This window comes from Lactuca saligna, chromosome 5 (assembly GCF_052625555.1).
Source record: "Lactuca saligna cultivar CGN05327 chromosome 5, ASM5262555v1, whole genome shotgun sequence".
Lineage (NCBI taxonomy): Eukaryota > Viridiplantae > Streptophyta > Magnoliopsida > Asterales > Asteraceae > Lactuca > Lactuca saligna.
In genome coordinates this window covers 301,269,437-301,286,007 of record NC_136421.1, presented here as the reverse complement: position 1 = coordinate 301,286,007, position 16,571 = coordinate 301,269,437, and the positions used below count along the sequence as shown (strand labels likewise).

The window sequence follows — 16,571 nt, the reverse complement described above, 5'->3', positions numbered from 1 at the left end:
ATCAGATCTGTAAGATAGAAGAAAGTGAATATACATTCACGCACATTACAACAAAATATACACATAACACGTATCTCGTATAAAATACTTCATAATCATGCGTTAGAAGAAAGTAACAACACATTCACACATATAAACGACAATATACTTAATACACTCAAATCATACTTGTATTATTATCATGTTTATGAAAGGTAGTATACACTCACACATATAAACAACAATATACTTAACATATCCAAACAATACTTGTATTATTATTGTGTTTATGAAAGGGACTATACACTCACTTGATCAGAAGATGATCCGACAACACTATGGCTTATAGAAGTAGTATACTTCGATAGATCTGGAAGATCTTCACCAAAATCGGACTCCTCGCGGGCAGAGCTTCGGCTCGGGAATAACGCTCTTCGGGATCCCCGGGGCTTCGGATCTTGCTTCGGGGCTCGGGAATGATACCGGGGCTTTGGGATATGATTGGCACGCAAATCGAGGCAAAACTTAGAGAGAAAGAAGAGTTTGAACAAGAGAAAATGGCTGATTTCGAGTTCTATTTATAGGCTGAGGGTCTGGGATTACGCGGGGAGAAATCTCAAATTACGCAGGGCGTAAATTGGTTACGCGGGGCGTACTTTGACGTCACTGCATGCGTCGACGGGTGGCACTCGAGTACTGGTCAGACAACTTGCAACCCTCTGAGTACGCTGGGCGTACTCAAATTACGCTGGGCGTAATTTGACTCGTCAAACTTCTAAATTGCGTAACTTTCGCATACGAGCTCCGTTTTCGACGTTCTTTATATCCACGCGTAGGTGAGACTACGCTCTACAACTTTCATTTAGACTCCGCTGGCTAATTTTGACTTTATTTTTTATTATTTATTTTTAGTAGGTCCGGACAGGAAAACTTCGTTATAAAATCATAACTTCTTCGTCCGACCTCCGTTATCGCCTAACTTTTCATCGTTTTAATACTAACAACGAGATCTTCGATTCTCATTTAGATTGTTTCGGCTAAAAACGCTCGATCTCAAATCGAGTATTCGGGGTGCATACTGCCAAGTCGAAACTTAGAAAAATCATAACTTCCTCATACGAAGTCAGATTTGGGCGTTCTTTTTATGCATGCTCTCGGTTTAACGAAATCTACAACTTTCGTTTAGATCGCTAAGGCTAAATATCACTCTATCTTAAATTCATATTTTACATCACTCGGCGTCGTGCCGGTTCTGTCGCGAAACTTCGACATGTCATAACTTCTTCGTTATAACTCGGATTTCGGCATTCTTTATATATTCGGAAACCTCGTTTCGACCACTACAACTTTATGTAAAGGTATCAGACTTATCTCACACTTAAATTTTGACGCTTATTTTATTCTTAATTCATTAAATTATAATAATTAAGAAAATAAACACATAAATCACATAATTCACAAATAATACATTTTATTATTTTAAATTTGGGTTACAAAGGTTAACCTAGACTATTACATCAACGAAAATGTCTAGTCTGGAAACGCGGGCGTTACAGCTAGGGCACAAATGAAGTTTTCCACTATATTTACATTTAATAGAAGGACATTAAATGACTCATCAACCACCTCAGCAACTCCTTGCCACCTAAGCAATTTTAACCGACTAAATGAAGGTCGTTGGTAAAATAAGACCAAAATGTTCAATTTATCCGATTTACTGGGTTTTTTTATTCAAAAGAGAAAATGTGAGAGAAAAAAGTATAACTTTTCCTAAAAATTTATGATTTTTTTTGAAGATTTCCTTATTAATATTCTTATTAATACGTAAATAGTTAAACTTTCGTGGCCAAACCATAAAAAATAAAATGTCCATTACGTGCTAAATTAGTAAATTACTCCACAAGAAATCGTTCCTCTTCTTGCTTCTTGTTAATATGTAAATACTAAAAGTTTCGTGGCCAAACCGTGAAAAATAAAATGTCTGTTACCTGCTAAATTACTCCACAAGAAATCGTTCCTCTTCTTGCCTCTCCCCACCGTCTTCGCTGGTTCCATTTTCGGCAGTCACCTCTTTCGTCCGTCACTGCCCCAACCACCGCCTCAGCCGCCGACACCAGTATCGCCACTGCCACCGCAACAATGGAATCGCCTATGCTCGTTGAATGTAAAACACCACCGAGTCGCCCCAATGCCTCCACCACCATGGACTCGCCTCTCTTCGACAACGAAGACGACCTCTACACTCGCCTAAAGTCATTAGAGCGTCAAATCGAGTTTATTGAAATCCAAGAAGAGTACGTCAAAGACGAACAAAAGAATCTCAAGCGCGAACTCCTTAGGTCTCAAGAAGAAGTGAAGCGGATCCAATCGGTTCCGCTTGTGATTGGTCAGTTCATGGAGATGATCGATCAAAATAACGGTATCGTAGGGTCAACTACTGGATCTAATTACTATGTTAGGATTCTTAGTACGATTAATCGCGAGCAATTGAAACCCTCGGCGTCCGTTGCTTTGCACCGTCATTCAAATGCGCTTGTTGACGTGTTGCCGCCTGAGGCTGACTCTAGTATATCTCTGCTTAGCCAGTCGGAGAAACCTGACGTCACCTATAGTGTGAGTATTTTGTCATAGAAGTCTTGATTTTTTACGTGTGCTAATAGGGTTTTGATGAATTAATTATGCCAAGACTTTCAGCATCTTAAAATCCAAAATTCATTTGTATTAATTATGTTTAGGATATTGATGTCATAACTCATAACTTGGATGCTAATGTGATAGTAGATAGAATATTATAGTTATAATTGACTAATTGAATATGCTCAAAGTGATGATCGTTAGTTTATCCTTTAATGATTGGCAAGTCATTGATTATTAGATCTTATAATTGGGTGGGTGTAGTTTTCTTTACAGGAAGGATGCAATGTTAGAGTTAGTTAGCTTATGAGCAAATTTCTTTCTGCAGGTTTACTAATGTATCCTATCATATAATATTTCTCATCTGTAGAGTTTGTCTCTACTGTTATTACGTTGTGGACCCTTTCTTTTATAGAGCTGTAAATCATGATATTTGTTTTGCATTTGTGCTATTGTTATATCAACTCTTGTAACAAAGGGATTGTCTTTCTTTCACCATATGCTATATGCATTACGGAGATCAGTTTGTTCTATAATTTGATTTTTACTGTGGTTGTGTATTTTGGTAGGATATTGGAGGTTGTGACATTCAAAAGCAGGAAATACGTGAGGCTGTGGAGTTGCCTTTGACTCATCATGAATTGTACAAGCAAATAGGCATAGATCCTCCACGTGGTGTTTTGCTATATGGTCCACCTGGCACTGGTAAAACTATGCTTGCCAAAGCTGTTGCAAATCATACCACAGCAGCCTTTATTCGAGTAGTTGGTTCAGAATTTGTTCAAAAGTATTTGGGTGAGGTATGCTTTTAGTCTGCCTCTTCTTTATAAGAGACATGTTGTTTCCTTTTGACTTAATGAGGACTTGACCTAATCCTGGTAAGCTAGTTACCTGTGTTTCTTTTTGTTTTAATGAAGAAAAGAAATGAAAGGGCTATATATGGGTGTTTCTTTTTTTGTCACAAGTAAAATACCTAATAGGAATAATTCAAGGACTCAAGAAATAGCAACACACTTTCTTTTGTTTGTGTATTATAGCATCTTACTTCTGTTTCTTTCTATTACAACATTGTACTCTCACCTTTCTTTTTAGGCACCGTACTTTGAAAATCTATCCAATTATAACATTGTATTTCCAGTCTTTTTTTTTTATTTTGAAAAATCTATCAACTTATGTTGCAATTTGTATACAAACTAAAACCAATTATAGCGAACAATATCTTTCATTACATCATAGTTTAATACCACAAAATTTTGTAAACTAAAATTCTTAAAGTTCTATCTCCATAATTTATAACACAATGAAGAATATGTTGATAGTTGATTAGATTAGTATATAATTCATGTTGTTCTATGATGTAGCATAAACATTTAAATCAAATTTATTGAAAGAATAAAAACTAATGCATTGTTTTTTTTAAACATCCACCATGCACAATTTTTGTTTTTTGAAATCTCATAACTACTTATAAGTAGGCCAACCTTAGGATTCATATAAGTAAACATCCTGTATGTTGCATATTTAAATGCCCATACTTGACATGTATAAAACTTTCATATATTATGTATGACGTGCAAAATGCATGCTAATATCATATTATGCCAATGCCATAACATATGTCTTTGCTATTTGATTGTATCGTGATTTTGTGCAAAGAAGCATATGACAATTTGTTTATGATAAATTTATCTTCATGCATATAACATTTATAACATATTACATACTCAGCTTGGTGTAGAACTCCTAAGCTTCTTCTTAATCCTGTTGATTTGCTAGTCATCTTTTGAGGGTGTTTAATTTGACTGTGGAATGGAGAATAAAACTACTAAAATTCACTTGGTATTTATAGGTAGTTTGTTTGCATTGCTTTCCTTGTTTCTTATGGGATGTGAGTGACTATGACACCTGGTGCTTCTAGTTTAGCTTATCCTTTAAGAATCAATGCTTGTAGCCTTACTTTGTCATTTTCTATCATTCATTCACCAATACTAAGTACCAACTGATATTAAGGCTTGATTTGTTTGATATATTATATATGCTATGATTGTGTAAGAGCTATATTAATTAATTAATTAATTATGGTGGTTGGTGTTGTAGGGTCCGCGAATGGTTCGTGATGTGTTTCGGCTAGCGAAAGAGAATGCCCCTGCAATCATATTTATCGATGAGGTGGACGCAATTGCTACTGCCAGATTTGATGCTCAGACTGGAGCTGACAGAGAAGTGCAGCGAATTCTCATGGAGCTCCTAAATCAGGTAACCCCTATGACTACGAGTGTTTTCTTTGGACATAAAATATAATATTAAAGGCCAGGGAAGGGAAAGATGATTAATGATTAATGATTTATGAGTGACTGCAGATGGATGGGTTTGACCAAACGGTGAATGTGAAGGTTATTATGGCAACTAACCGAGCCGATACATTGGACCCTGCACTTCTTCGTCCTGGTAGGCTTGACCGCAAGATTGAGTTTCCTTTGCCTGACAGGCGACAAAAACGCCTCGTTTTTCAGGTCTAACCCCACCCTGCCTTTTTTTTTTTTTTTTTTTTTCTTCTTAATTTATCATATTATTTGTCTGTTTACTTGAGATAATAAAAAATGTAATAAATGTGTAGGTTTGCACGGCTAAAATGAACTTGAGTGATGAAGTTGACTTGGAAGATTATGTTTCTCGCCCTGACAAGATTAGTGCTGCTGAGGTAACACTACTAGTAATAAGCAATAAGTTGTTGTTCTTTAATTGCCCTTCTCATCCTCATCCTGGTTTTGTACAGATTACGGCTATTTGTCAAGAAGCAGGGATGCATGCAGTCCGCAAGAACAGATATGTTATTCTTCCCAAGGACTTCGAGAAGGGTTACAGAACCAATGTAAAGAAGCCTGACACTGACTTTGATTTCTACAAGTAATCCCATACTTTCTGTCCCTGTCGCTTTACCTTTGCTGCTGCTTATTCATGCATGTTCAATGAATCTCTAATTTGGCTTCAATTCAATGTTCTTATTGTTGGTGTTACCTAATTAGATTATATTTTGCTTTCATGAAAATCTGTTATGAGTTCAAGTGGCTGAATGGGTAATGAGTTGTTATATACATATAAAGCTTTGTTTTTATTTTTTTATTTTTTCTACACAAAAATGAACATTTTACCTTAAATTGCAACACAACAAATTTCACAATATTCATCTGAGAAGAAAAAGAAGAAAGACAAATAGCTCAAGGGTTATATTGTCTATAAATTAGCCATAATTTTCGGCTTAACCTAATAACTCATTTTGTTCGTATTTAATTAAAAAATATCAATGTATAATTGTCTTGTCTAGATTAAGTGTTTAACCCGTTAAATTGAAAAGAAACAATCCCTTAGATATCAAACTTCATTCTTTTGGGTTTTTGAATATAATGGGGTGGTTAACAAACACAGATCAAGTATAAATATTTGCAATTTCAACCCATTTATTTATGAAAGAATTGATTTGGTTTATGTTTCTATTAAACATATCAAATGTTTTAAATAATAGTTAAAAAAAAGTAGCTAAAAAGGAAAGCACATCAAGCAAGTCGAAAATAGTAATGGTACAAATTCCTAAGTGTACTCTTTCTACATATTTTCTTATTTATTTATTTATTTATTTATTTATTTATTTATTTTGATGATCTCATTACAATTTACACCATAAAAAAAGGCCGAGTAACAATCTTATAAAAGATGTCCGTAACTTTCGGTTTGTTAAAATCAAACAACTGAATATTCTTGAAAATCCAAATATGACACCCTCAAAATAATTCTTCACTATTTCGACGTGTAGTAGAGAATCATGTCAACCAATCAACAAATGAAAGGAGAGTGCGTATAATCAAGCTACCGCCTCACCACTTGAACTAAAACCACAAAAGCCATTGGACAATAGAAAAAACAAATGCCTAGTCGTTTCTGTCCTCCCATTACAAAGAGGGCACTCAATGTCCATACCACGACTATCAAGATTGGCTTTGGCTCCAGACACCAAACAAAAATATTGACATTGATATGGATTAGCCGGATCCATCCAGCAGGAGAACAAGTCAAAAGTAACCACTTTTCATCGGTATAGGCACGCACATAAGATACTAGAAAAAATTCACCAATCCAAGATACAAACCAAAACCACGGGGTAACCGGCACCACAAGAGCCTGTAGAGCATCCCATCGTTACCATTAATTACTTCTATATTTTAAAATAAAGATTTGGACAAAAGTTCCTGGTCAATTCGAATTAACCCAACTTAATAAAATTATTGTTTTTGAAGTTTGTATTTGATTTTTTTTTTTCTTCTACTGGAGGTGTAGCTAGTAACTTAAAAACTGTGGGTAAGTTGCACTTGGTGAAAGTGAAAATGATCAACTTTTCAAAGAGACATGTCTTATTTTTTTTATTTTTTATTTTTTATTTTTTCCTACAGTTCCTTGAAAATAATTCTTTATCTGAATAAGATGCACATACGATGCTAAAAAAAGTATTGTATTAATTGGTCTACTGAAACACAACCATGTCAGATTTAGTTGCCGCTTCCAAATTTAGCAAAGTGAAGGGAAGGCCACAATTAATTCCCACATTGTTCTAATAGCTAATTTCTTATTTTTGCTAGCAAGTTGTAAATGTTTATTAAATTATGTAAAATGAAATGGGTTTCATATAACTTATGGTTTGAGTCGTTATCAAAATTTTACCGGTTTATACAACATATTTGATTTTTCCCAGCTTATGCATATGCATGCATAGATGAAATTCTGGTAACAAATTAAGATATTGTTGCTTAAAGTAACAAAAAAATCTAATTTTGTTGTATGATTTGATAAAAATATTTACACTCTGCATGAGGTTAAAACTGGGATAATCCAAGAAACCACTCTCGATATTCAGGCAAAAATCGAAGAGACAAACATAGGGTACTTGTTCTATGTTTTTCGAGATTTTTTTTTTAATGCAAAAAGAACATAAGGGAAAAATTCATCTTCTGCAAAATCGAAAGCCTTAACTGAGGTTGGTTTGGCAGTAAAATTCACAAATGGAGATCCCCGGTAAACTATGGATACACCAGGCCCTCGTGTCCTTGAGATCAAATCAACTTATGCGAATCACACTAAACTGCTCGATGAAACTAAAATAAAAAACATTAACCTGTTTGTTTGAGAATCCATAATTCATATTCAAGTATGTGTATCATTTTATTCGCCCACTAGTGTTTAGCAATTAGCGAGTGTTAATACTTAATACAAAAGTCAAAAGTCACATCAAAGGCTTCTTCGCATAATAGCACTAGCACTCAACTTGTGAACCACCTGCAAGTCCTCCGACACCTAACTGAGTTTGAAAAATGTACTTGTACTTGTTGAATCAGAAATTAAATCACAAAATCCGTGATACTGAAGGAGAAATTAATACAGTTGTCCATTGAATTTAATGCCAACTACTTCTTCTGTACCCACCTCCTCCCCAGTCTCAACTCTCAATGGATTACAGATAAGTAGATAGCACAAGTTCTGACAGTTTTCGCCATTGGCATGGGGCTCCAGTGTAAGTTCTCATTCATCTGATCTGACACCATTCCACAAAATCTCAACATTTAATCGTTAATCATGATTTGTGATCGTGTTTACTCTTACCTTTTACCAAAGAGATGGTGAATTTGTTTATTGTTTCGAGTTTAGTTGAGCATGTTCTTATTGGTTTGCCTTGCACACCAATTGTTTGACGAAATGTCATGTTGCTATGAGAATTAACATAAATATCAATTTCTTAAATATTTATTGTTATGAAAACACATGTTTTGAGATCTCAATTTTCTAAAAATATTTTGTTTAGCTGCAAGAAAATTTGAGTTCCTCAATATAACAACTATAACATTGATAAGTGTTTTGTAATAATCAAATCACTTTGTTTTATGGAATCATGCACGTTACTAAAACAAATCATTGAAAATAATTATATTACATTATATTGATGACATGCACAGTTTAGAATTTACATTCAATCGTTTGGATGGCATAACAATAATTTGAAATTTATGTATACAGGTCCGGAGGAGCCTACTTTAAATGGAAATACCCTATAAAAAGATGTGATCCCAAAAAGCTCTTTAAAAAATGAAAAAAGTATTTGATGTTTTTTTTTTTTTTTTTTTCAATCTAAAGTTTTTTCAAAGATATTGTTAATTAACAAGGTATTTTCTTGAGCTTTTCAATAATATGGTGGATCCAATAGATTTTCAATCAATTTCCACTAGGTAAATATACACACAAAAAAAAAAAAACGTAAATAATCTAATTGAAAAAGTTTTTCTATTGTTGGGATACATTGAATTTTTTTTTTTATCCTAAGTTTTTTCATAAAAAAACTATAAAGAAAAACTCTCCTCCTATAGATGTTCTAAAATTGATTTTATATTACAGACCATTAAGAAAACCTCCATTAAGATGTTCAAAGATAGTTTATATTTTTATGAAAAAAAAATATTCAGTTTGCTCAACAATTAAGTCCAAATCAACTTAGTAGTATAATTTTTTTATTTGAATAAAAATTGATATTTTGAGTTTCGTTCATTTATTCGTAAAAATCATGATGATCAACCACGTCAAATTCTTTAAAAGGAATCTGACAGTGATATTTGTCTACAATCGATGATGATGTTCAAGATTCAATCTGATGTGATGAGTTGACTTAATATTATCCATTTATTTAGCACAAAACTCACTAATAAGAATATGATTGAAAATTGCACACAATTGCACGTCCAATAAAAAATTAAATTTAGGGGTGATATTTCGCAAAATAAAATACATGGCTATACTAAACAATTATTAATATTGTTATTTTTTAACTCAACATAATTTCCTCTTAAGCAAATCAAACTAATAGAATTTTTTTTTTTAGTTTTGGTCTATATCACACTTCTTTTTCTGAAAGGGTGAAATGTAATTATATAAGCGAGGAATGTCCAATCTGAAAACTAAGAAAACGCAAAATGGGTTTAAGTTTAAACTTTAATGCTAGATAAAAATCATATGTGGAAAAATATTTAAACAACAAGTTGTATCTTTTGCATCAAAATCTGTACAACTATCAGAACATTACTCCTTCAAAGGCCTGGCCTTAATTATCGTTAAAAACCCCGCTCAAAAAGGGATCATACTCATTACTAGGAGCTGTCGAGTGACTCTCTCTCTCACACATACATCACATAAAAACTGTGTGTTCTTCGCTGCGCTCGAAAATTTCACTCGATTTCTTCTGAAATTCAGAATTCAAATTGAATTCCTGTTCGTCCCTACAAATTCATCTGAAAAGAGAGGAAAAAACGATAGCGGATTGGAGGCGAGAGCTTTTCAGCTGAGTGATTTCCGTTTTTCTCTCAGATTAAGATTTATTATTGTTTCATTTCTTCGTGAAGAAAATTCGGCCGGAGAATTTTGAAGAAAATTTTAATTAGTTTGAAGCTGTTGATGACGCCGCCGAAGCTACAACGGCAAATGTTGTGGTAGTGTTTGAAGGACGAAGGTGCGGGTAATGTAGTTTTTTTTCGATGGAAGTTCATTTACTTCTTGCATTTTATATGTTAGGTTGAAAGGTATTTGGCGATTTTATGAGGTGAAATATTCATTTACTGAATGCAATTTACAGTTTAGATATGTTAATTTATAGCAAGTTTGTGATTTTGTTTAACGATAAATTCATTTACTTATATGCAATATATTTTAGCTATATCAGGTAACAACTAAGCAAATTGACAGTTTAAGATATCCAAGCTGATTCGTCTTATTGCCAATTGGTTTCAAAATAGAAGTGCAAATACTTACATGATATAATCTATAGTCCTAAAAGCAATTGTTTGTGACTCAACGTTTAGTCTGGCTAATTCTGGATGTAGCGAGGCTACACAGGATATGATCCACCGGTTGAATCTGCACATCTGTCTTACTATCTGGATGCTTTTAGCTTAAAATTTGGTATTTGTTGTGTTCATTTACTGTTCTAGTTGGGACCGAGTCGAATAGAGGGGAAAGTTAGTAGCTGAAAGTTAAGCAGTCCTACGTTATAGCAATTAATCACGATGGCGTTAGTGGTTGTGTAAACTTGCACTTATAAGAGGAATATTGTTGAAGTAGTAGTTGGGGTTTTGGTTCTTGAGTATTTATGTGTCTTTCCTTGTACGGAATCACGTAAATTGTAGCTATGGTGATATAGAGAGTATGTGTTTATTGGCCACTAACAAGGTTAATTGAGTTCGCAAAGTAAGTTGAACTAGTAAAAGAATGTGACACTCATAGCATTGTATGTTTAGAGATGCTTTCTGTTGTGCGCTACCTTATTTGTTTTTGGACAATGTCATTGTTTTTCAATTTAGTTAATATATAAAGCTTGATATGCAGATCTTCTAAATTTTTTTCTGTTGTTTATTTGAACCAGGGAGATCATCCAACATAAATCATCAACCATCAAAGTCGTATATGTGAACATTTATTTCCTCATGAAACTCTGCTCTCCTCACCTGCTTCAATCCATCCTCATCATACTTTCCCTTGTATCTCCACTGTTTGCTGACTTAAACTCAGATAAACAAGCTCTTCTTGCATTTGCTGATGCAGTACCCCATGCTCCAAAGCTCAACTGGAGCAACACTACTGAGATTTGCACTTCTTGGATAGGCATCACCTGTGATTCCAATGGGACCCGTGTTTCCGCTCTTCGACTTCCTAGCCTTGGACTCACGGGCCCCATTCCTTCCAACACTCTTGGAAAACTGGAAGCTTTAGAGGTTCTCAGCCTCAGATTGAATAGCCTCACCGGAAGTATACCTTCTGATGTCCTCTCTCTTCCTTCCCTCCATCATCTCTTCCTTCAACATAACAACTTCACAGGTAACATTCCGACTTCATTTCCTTCCCTCATGAATGTATTAGACCTCTCTTTCAATTCCTTCACCGGAAAAATCCCGGAATCTCTCCAGAATTTGGCACGCCTAACCAAATTAAACCTCCAAAATAACTCCCTCTCTGGTTCTATCCCCAATATCACATTCTCAAAGCTCAAAAATCTCAACATAAGCTACAATCATCTCAACGGTTCTATTCCATCTTCCCTCAAAACTTTCCCAAATTCATCATTTATTGGGAACTCTTTCCTGTGTGGACTACCTCTGAATCCCTGTTCGCCTCCACTGCCACCTCCTCCTGCTCATACACCACCACCACCACCTACTGGGGATCATCAAGAAAAAAGCTCAAAGAAGTTTCCTTTATGGGCTATTATTGCCATAGCGGTTGGAGGAGGTGTTGCAGTTATACTTTTGATGATCATATTATATTTTTGCTGTTTCAAGAAAAAGAAAAGGAATAGGAATGAGAATGAGAATGGGAATGGGAATGTGAGCAGTGTACGAAGAGCAAAGTCTTCTTCTGTTGGTGGAAGGAGTGAGAAGCCTAGGGAAGAATTTGGTGGTGAAGTACAAGAGGCTGAAAATAACAAGATGGTTTTCTTTGAAGGCTGTTCTAGTAATTTTGATCTTGAGGATTTATTGCGTGCTTCAGCAGAGGTGCTAGGAAAGGGTAGTTTTGGAACAACATATAAAGCAACTTTAGAGGAGTCAGTAACCGTGGTTGTCAAAAGGTTGAAAGATGTGGTGGCAGGGAAGAAAGAGTTTGAACAGCAAATGGAGATGATAGGGAGAGTTGAACCACATCCGAATGTTGTCCCACTTCGTGCTTATTATTACTCCAAGGATGAAAAGCTACTTGTCTATGATTATCTCTCCAGTGGTAGCCTGTTGACACTCTTACATGGTATGCTACTTTCATCTCATGTTTCTTTTTCTTACATCAACTGCTGTTTAGATAAAATGTTGTCTATATGCTACTTAAAAACTTGAATGACATGGCAGGAAACAGAGGAGGCGGTAGAACTCCAATAGACTGGGAAACAAGAGTAAAAGTGACACTCGGAGCTGCACGAGGCCTTGCACATATCCACGCTATCGGCGGCCCAAAATTTGTTCACGGAAACATAAAATCGTCAAATGTCCTTATTACCCCTGACGGAGAAGGCTGCATCTCGGACACCGGTTTATCCCCGCTCATAAAGCAACACCCACCCACCACATCCCGCCACACCATCGGCTACAAAGCTCCTGAAGTCCTGGAAATCCGAAAACACTCCCATAAATCCGATGTCTACAGCTTCGGCGTCCTCCTCCTCGAGACACTCACCGGGAAACAACCACTCCAATCTCCGGGAAGAGTAGGAGGAGAAGACATGGTAGATCTCCCTAAGTGGGTCCAGTCTGTGGTGAGGGAAGAATGGACTGCTGAGGTGTTTGATGTTGAGCTTATGAAATTTCAAAACATCGAGGAGGAGATGGTGCAGATGTTGCAGATCGGTATGGCTTGCGTTGTGCAAACCCCGGATTCCCGACCCTCCATGGATGAAGTTGTTAAGATGATTGAAGAGGTTCGTGTATCTAATTAATTAAAGACATCACCCATTGTGATTTGTGCAGACACCTTACCTTCGTTTCTGTAAGTTTACATGCATTCTGTTTCGTCTTTTCGTTTTTAGGAGTTGAGAGCATTAGTCATTAGATTAGCTTTTCTTTCTCTTTATTTGTTGAAAGATTACATTTTTTAAGTTGATTAATCATTAATCGTCTAGTTGGATTGGGTATTACTGTTCTTTTCTTTTTATTTAGATAATTAACATATTAAATGTGATTATAAAATAGCAGTTGTTGCCTGTTGGTGCTACCTGAAATGCATTGAGGCATCACCAATATTTGACTTTTAAAAAATCTATGTACGTATAACCTATTTATTTGAATTATAATGACATCACATGACAAGTTAGTTAAATAGGGTTTAATGTTATGTCATCGTGTTCAATGGTGACATAGAAAAATATATATTTTTTTATAAAACACTTCAATTCTTAAAATTCTCTTTTACCAATGGCTTTTGTGTTGGGTCTTTTGACTGTGATTTCCAAGAATTTCATCAAAGGGCTAACCTCATGCTTGATTTTGTATAGGAATAACTAACTCATCATCTCTTGCAAAGCACTTACAAATACCAATGTCATAATTGATGAAGAAAAAGTTAACTAACTTATCATCTCTTGCAAAGCACTTACAAATACCAATGTCATAATTGATGAAGAAATTTTTTTTGGAAAATGTGCACTTCTTCATGATATAATTACAAAGGATGAAAAAGAGAGGATACAATACTTTTGAAGAAACAATATACGTAAACAAATGACAAAATAGACATAACAGAAAATATATATGAAGCTCGTGGTGGTGGTGGTGACGGAGGTAAGGGAGGTGGGGGTGATGGTGGAGGTAGGGGAAGTGGGGGTGTGGGGGCAGAAGTGGTGGCGGGCATGACGGCGACAATAACATTGTTGTGATGGCAGTGGTTGTGACAATAATGATGGAGACATTGGGGTGGAAAAAGAAATAGCACATAGGGTTAAAAGTTGGAACTTATAAAAACATCTTCCAAAAAAAAGGTTGTCTTTGAGAAAAAGAGATCGAAATGACATTTTTATGTTTTTTGTCTTTTGAAAACAAACAATTTTTTTCTCAAATGTCTTTCCGCTTGCAGACATAAGAAGTCAAAATGACTTTTTTTCCTAAAAGCAAACATCACCATAATTTGATATGTAGTACCTACCACATCGTGGAAATGCGTTTTGGATCCCATAAAAACCTGTACACAGAATAACTAAAAAAAATATAGTTTATTAAAATTACCATCAAATATGGAATGGGTTGTTTCAACCCAAGATCTAATGGATCTTATCTGTTTATGTGGTCCCTCTTATATGAAAAAAAAAAATGACGGAGGAACATGTGTTGGATCGTATCTGTTTTGTATGTTCTAATTACGAACTAGGGCTTCTATTTTGGAAACTAAAAAGAACTCAATACCAGTTTTAACAAACGAAATATCTTGCTACACAATGAGACTCATATTATGTTTTAACCTTACAAGAAATGCCCTCATTTCTTTTAAGGGGTAGATAGCTGAGAAGAATCAAGTTACAAGTGACGAGATCATTTAGAACCAACAAGATTTTGAAAGTTGAGTTGAAACAACTCCTTGTGCTTCAGATCTTCTTGTTATGATATGTTTAGGCTTATAGGTTTAAGAAATGCATTAATTTGAAATGAGATTTTGGTTTGACACGTCGGTTAGAGTGAATGAAAGGGAATAAGGACAAGGTTCTAGAAGTATATATGGGCTTGAATGGTATGGTACCTATTGGTACAAAAGTATAAGAATTATAGCGATATACATGGTAGAGTTGTCTTATGGGTAAATGTAGAAGGAGAAAATCATTAATATGAATAAATTGGCAAGATATCTTCAATGTAAAATGTCACTATTATGACTTGGAAACCAAGATCTATAGAAAAAAAAAGTATAGAAATGAGAGGTCATGAAGAGTGATTAGACTCTAAGTATAAAAACTAGAATTTTTTTTTAATTGTGATTATAGAAATAGAAATGAGACAATATGTATGTCATAGTATGTTTTGGTAGACGTCCAGGCCAAATAGATGATATTATGTTATGATTGAGACTCTAATATCAATGAATGCAAATATATCGGCTGATAAGTATTGGTAATGACTTGCTAATGGGATTAATACAGAATGAAATGTTTGTGATGTGCTTGGGAACAAAGGGACATGCTTAGGCAAATTAGATCCTAAGTAAGAAAATAGACAAATATTGACTTAAGCTTGTATAACCTTATTACATGATGTTGTTAAAAGTTCAAGAGAAAATTTCATATATACCATAAATAGAGAAGGAAATATCATATTTGCCCTATTTAATTCCTAAATATCGTATATACCCTAAATAAGCATCTATAATATCATATTTTCCCTAAATGTTTTTTTAATATTTTATAATTATTTTAAATCATTATTTTTATACATTGACTATTATACCCCTTTTATAAAACTATATTTAAAATTTAATATATACCCTTGAATTGTCAAAATATCATATTTACCCAAAATTATCATTTTATGACTTAGTATAAACAAAAGTGTTTTAATCGATTAAGATCTTATTTTATATGTTTATTATTAAAAAAAATTTATCAATTATATTTGTCATTAGAAAGATAAATAATAAAGATGAGAAATGATAACAACAAAAGTAACTATTAACCTATTAGTCTATAAGAAAAACCATTGACATATATATAGTCATGCAATCTTAAAAAATTAAAAAGTACTACATCTAAGAACAAAAAATCAAGTTTACCAAATTCAACTAATAAACAAGTTTACCAAGTTTAAAAAATTAAATACTACGGACATATTTTTCATGTGGACACTTAACCTTGTGTGTCTCAAACAAGTTTACAAAGTTCTCAAAAACAAAATAATTTTAACTAATAATAAAAACTTTTGAAAACAACTAATTATCACGGACACCGGTTCCTTTTTCTTGAGGTTGATGTTTCACTTGGATCTAAATCTTGAAGTGTGGGGTTCTTGCATGTCTTTTCACGATGTCCGTATTCCCCACATCGTGGACCTTTGTTCCTATTTAGCAATTCTTCCCTAAATACATCCATCTTCATGAAAGAATCTTCCCATTTACCATGCATATCAGTATATGCTTGCTATTTCCCTCTAAATACTTTCAGATATGGTACGTTAACATTGTAAGTTTTCATAATCCACTTTCTAAGCTCCATGGGAGAAATGTCGCCATCAGATTTCAACTTATCAGTAATTATATTTGCAATCCATCCTTGAGTGACACACTTATTAACACCCATGTTACTTCGAGTACAAGTATGTCCTTCTTCAAGTTTCTTAACCTGCAAAATAATTAAATGAACATAATAAATATATTTTAATTGGAAATCATGTTAAAAATAATTTAGGTATGTTCTT

The 16,571-nt window shown here is 34.3% G+C and overlaps 2 protein-coding genes across 4 annotated transcripts; both read left to right on the top strand.

The window, feature by feature from the left end:
- The first annotated feature begins 1,974 nt into the window (after window positions 1-1,974).
- Window positions 1,975-5,678, top strand: LOC145048381 (26S proteasome regulatory subunit 6B homolog). Its single transcript, XM_078996848.1, has 6 exons — window positions 1,975-2,592; window positions 3,183-3,413; window positions 4,711-4,869; window positions 4,974-5,126; window positions 5,231-5,314; window positions 5,390-5,678. The coding sequence occupies exons 1-6, from the start codon at window positions 2,119-2,121 to the stop codon at window positions 5,522-5,524; spliced, it is 1,236 nt and encodes a 411-aa protein (XP_078852974.1). The 5' UTR covers window positions 1,975-2,118; the 3' UTR covers window positions 5,525-5,678.
- Window positions 5,679-7,952: 2,274 nt separating this feature from the next.
- Window positions 7,953-13,308, top strand: LOC145048380 (putative inactive receptor kinase At5g58300). 3 transcript variants are annotated; one of them, XM_078996846.1, is made up of 3 exons: window positions 7,953-8,173; window positions 11,063-12,435; window positions 12,534-13,308. In XM_078996846.1, the coding sequence occupies exons 2-3, from the start codon at window positions 11,124-11,126 to the stop codon at window positions 13,115-13,117; spliced, it is 1,896 nt and encodes a 631-aa protein (XP_078852972.1). In that variant the 5' UTR covers window positions 7,953-8,173; window positions 11,063-11,123; the 3' UTR covers window positions 13,118-13,308. The 3 variants fall into 3 exon arrangements, with proteins under 3 accessions (XP_078852972.1, XP_078852971.1, XP_078852970.1); XM_078996845.1 differs by lacking the exon at window positions 7,953-8,173 and adding an exon at window positions 9,487-10,159; XM_078996844.1 differs by lacking the exon at window positions 7,953-8,173 and adding an exon at window positions 9,488-10,153.
- The last annotated feature ends 3,263 nt before the right edge of the window (window positions 13,309-16,571 follow it).

Coding starts and splice junctions, on each gene's coding strand:
- LOC145048380 (XM_078996846.1), top strand. CDS start 11,124: ATGAAACTCTGCTCTCCTCACCTGCTTCAATCCATCCTCATCATACTT. Junction 12,436..12,533: donor CCTGTTGACACTCTTACATG/GTATGCTACTTT, acceptor ATGACATGGCAG/GAAACAGAGGAGGCGGTAGA.
- LOC145048381 (XM_078996848.1), top strand. CDS start 2,119: ATGGAATCGCCTATGCTCGTTGAATGTAAAACACCACCGAGTCGCCCC. Junction 3,414..4,710: donor TTCAAAAGTATTTGGGTGAG/GTATGCTTTTAG, acceptor TTGGTGTTGTAG/GGTCCGCGAATGGTTCGTGA. Junction 4,870..4,973: donor TCATGGAGCTCCTAAATCAG/GTAACCCCTATG, acceptor GAGTGACTGCAG/ATGGATGGGTTTGACCAAAC.